Source organism: Sturnus vulgaris, chromosome Z (genome assembly GCF_052056855.1).
Source record: "Sturnus vulgaris isolate bStuVul1 chromosome Z, bStuVul1.hap1, whole genome shotgun sequence".
Taxonomy (NCBI): domain Eukaryota; kingdom Metazoa; phylum Chordata; class Aves; order Passeriformes; family Sturnidae; genus Sturnus; species Sturnus vulgaris.
The window spans coordinates 56361945-56364889 of record NC_142283.1 but is presented as its reverse complement, the minus strand read 5'-3'; the positions used below and the strand labels follow the sequence as shown (position 1 = coordinate 56364889).

The 2945-nt window shown below is 41.9% G+C and overlaps 1 protein-coding gene across 1 annotated transcript; it reads left to right on the top strand.

The window, feature by feature from the left end:
• Nucleotides 1-393: 393 nt before the first annotated feature.
• Nucleotides 394-2945, top strand: TMEM252 (transmembrane protein 252). The gene is given in 3 exon segments (XM_014879039.2): nt 394-713; nt 2547-2779; nt 2782-2945. Coding segments are annotated over 3 exon segments (672 nt in total). The 5' UTR covers nt 394-438.

The following is a 2945-nucleotide window of genomic DNA, read 5'->3' as shown; positions in this document are numbered from 1 at the left end:
AAGCATAGTTTCCCTTCCAACTTTTAATGGGAATTTACGAACAGCATGTTTGCTGGTTATTGTTCTTTTGAACTCAAATCAGTCAAATTTAACAAATACAGGTCTCACCGATAAGCAGTGAAATGTATAAACCACTGCAAACCATGCAATGAAGGGAGCAGTCCAAGTTTACACTCCAGAGATTACAGCGGCAAAGGGATGGTTCAGGAAGTTTCTGCTTCCTTCCTTAAAGTGGTAGAAGGTTACAAATTAATCTGAAAAGAGTTTGTAAGTCTCTCAAAGAGTTAATGAGTAGGTTAAAACTGCCTGCTTCTCTTAATTGTCTAAAGGCCAGTTGGTCCTGTAGCATATAAAGCACCCAGACATGAAGATGAGAAGTAGAGAAGAGCCAGCAAACAAATAGTAGACAGGAACAAAGTGCTGTGTCTTCTGTGAAAGATGCCAAAACTTTTTTTTACTTTCATTCGTTTTTTTATGCTTTTACTCAGTTTCTCCAGTATTTGCCTGGGAGTACTCTGCACGTCCACGAATTCTTCTATGTGCAGATGTGGGAACAATAAGCTAGTGTTTTATTGCCTGTTAGCTTTGGGACTCTGTCTCCTTGTCATTGGCATTTTCTGGAGCACTTTCCATGAAGTCCTGAAATACAGGGCCCTTGGCATCTTCATTCGAAATCCCAGCCACAGAGAACCACATGTCTGCACCATAGACAGGTATGTGTGGCAGATAAATTGGGAGGGAGGGATGCTATTTTTTAAACATACTGTGAGAAGAAAGAAGCAATGCAATTTTTTTACAAAATGCAAATCCTGTAGCCATTTTATTATTTTTCTGTGGAGAGAATTGTAATCTGAAATTTTATTGGCTAGAGCAAGCAGCAATGTGCAAACAGCCATTCATGCAAACAATGCCTAAGGTAAGGTATACTGCACGAAACAGAGAAAGTTTCAGATTTTCCAAAGCTCCCAAAGTCATGCATGGAGGCAGCAGGCTCAGCTATTCCAACTTTACACAAGAGAATCCTGAGCTTCATCCCAGCAGACAATTTCAGATGCTGCTGTGAGGTAGGTGCTCATGTAGGTTATCAAAGCTGAGGCATGCAGGGGTCCTCAGCTTCTTCATTATATGGCTCCTGCTTAGATTTTCTTGTCTAATTGTCCCCACGATTTAAAAATCTCACTAAATTCAACCAGTTCAAGCACTAGGTCCTGTACCTGGTTTGGTGCAAATGGAAATACAAACACAGGCTGGGTAGAAAATGGATTGAGAGCAGTCCTGGGGAGAAGAACTTGGGGCAGGGGGTTGTTGATGAGTAGGTCAGGGTGACCCAGCAATGTGCACTGGCAGCCCAGAAAGCCAAATGTGTCCTGGGCTGCATCCAAATAAATGTGACCAACAGGTTGAGGGAGGAGATTCTGCTCCTCAGCTGTGTCTTCGTCAGTCCCTGCCTGGAGCATTGCATCCAGATCTGGCGTCCTTGCCACAGAAAGGGCAATAACCTGCTACAGTGGGTCCAGAAGGGGGCCATGAAGATGATGAGGGGAAGGGAACACCTCTCCTGTGATGACAGATTGAGAGAGATGGAGTTATTCAGCCTGTTGAAGGTTCCAGTGAGACTCCAGCACCCTATGTACATGAAGGGAACTTATAGGAAAGATGGAGAGGGACTTTATAAAAGAACATGTAGAGACAGGACAAGTGTGAATGGTTTCAGATGGAGAAAGGTTATGCTTATATTAGATATTGGGAAAAACATGATTTACTGTGAGGGTGGGAGGCACTGGAGCAGGTTGCCCAGACAAGCTGTGGTTGCCCCTGGATGTATCCAAGGCGAGGTTGGATGGACAACCTGGTCCAGTGGAAGGTGGCCCTGCCCATGGCAGGAACTGAATGACCATTAAGGCCCCTTCCCAAAACATTCTGTGACCCTATGATTTTGTTCTTAACAAAGTCTGATGCTTTGAGAGAGAGAGTTTTTTAAACTGATTGGCACTAGGCCTGGCAAAACTCTTGAACATGGTCACTGGATACAAATTACTTTTCCTGGACTGTTGTGGAAACGGTACTAGAAACACTGACATTGGGTGCTCTAAAGGCACTCTAAAAGCAACATTCAGTAAATTTTGGTTAGATAAGCAGAGGCATACCAAATTTATTTTAAAACTTTGGAAAACAATGGTTATTCTAATAATAAATAATTTTGAACACTGATTTCATTCTTCTTCCAAATTAAACTTTTCTCAGGCATTGTTAAAATACTCACAAACATGAGTGTTTGTATGCCATGGTTGGGAATTTTCATGGGGAAGGCTTGTCTTTTTAGAATGCTGTGTTTTAATAAAACATTTTGTACAAGGCAAATTATATCAGTTATGCTTGCTTTTCTGTATTTAGATATTTCAGTGCTTTAAACACACTTAGGTATCTGTTTACAATTAAAGCCTCATCTAAATTTTGGAACCATAATAGCCAAAGCACCTAACCAAGCTCTATGAGATAAATCACACTTCACCATGATCTGTTTCTTTTTGGTTTGCTTATTTTAGGCCTGACTTCTACCCTCCCTCTTATGAAGACAGCATAGATCCTGAAAAACTGGTTTCCCCACTGTCAGTTGCCTCCACACTAAAACAGCAAGAATACATCAATATTCCTCCACCTCCATATAGTGAAAGCAGTGCAGAATTTGTCAGTGAAACAAATGAGCAGGAGCAGCCACCACCATACACATTATCTGTGGAGCAGCAGCAAACAGCTGACCAAGACCCAAACCTCAGAGGGGTTTAAATTATCATATATCCATGCAAGAAATCAGTTGCCAACAGGATACAGACTTCCAGAGGACCTCAGGAAGAGAAACACCTGTCAAAACATGAGAGACATGGAGCCAGTAAAATCCTGCATCTGTGAAGCAGGGAAAACTGGAAGAAGACTTGTGTCAGTGA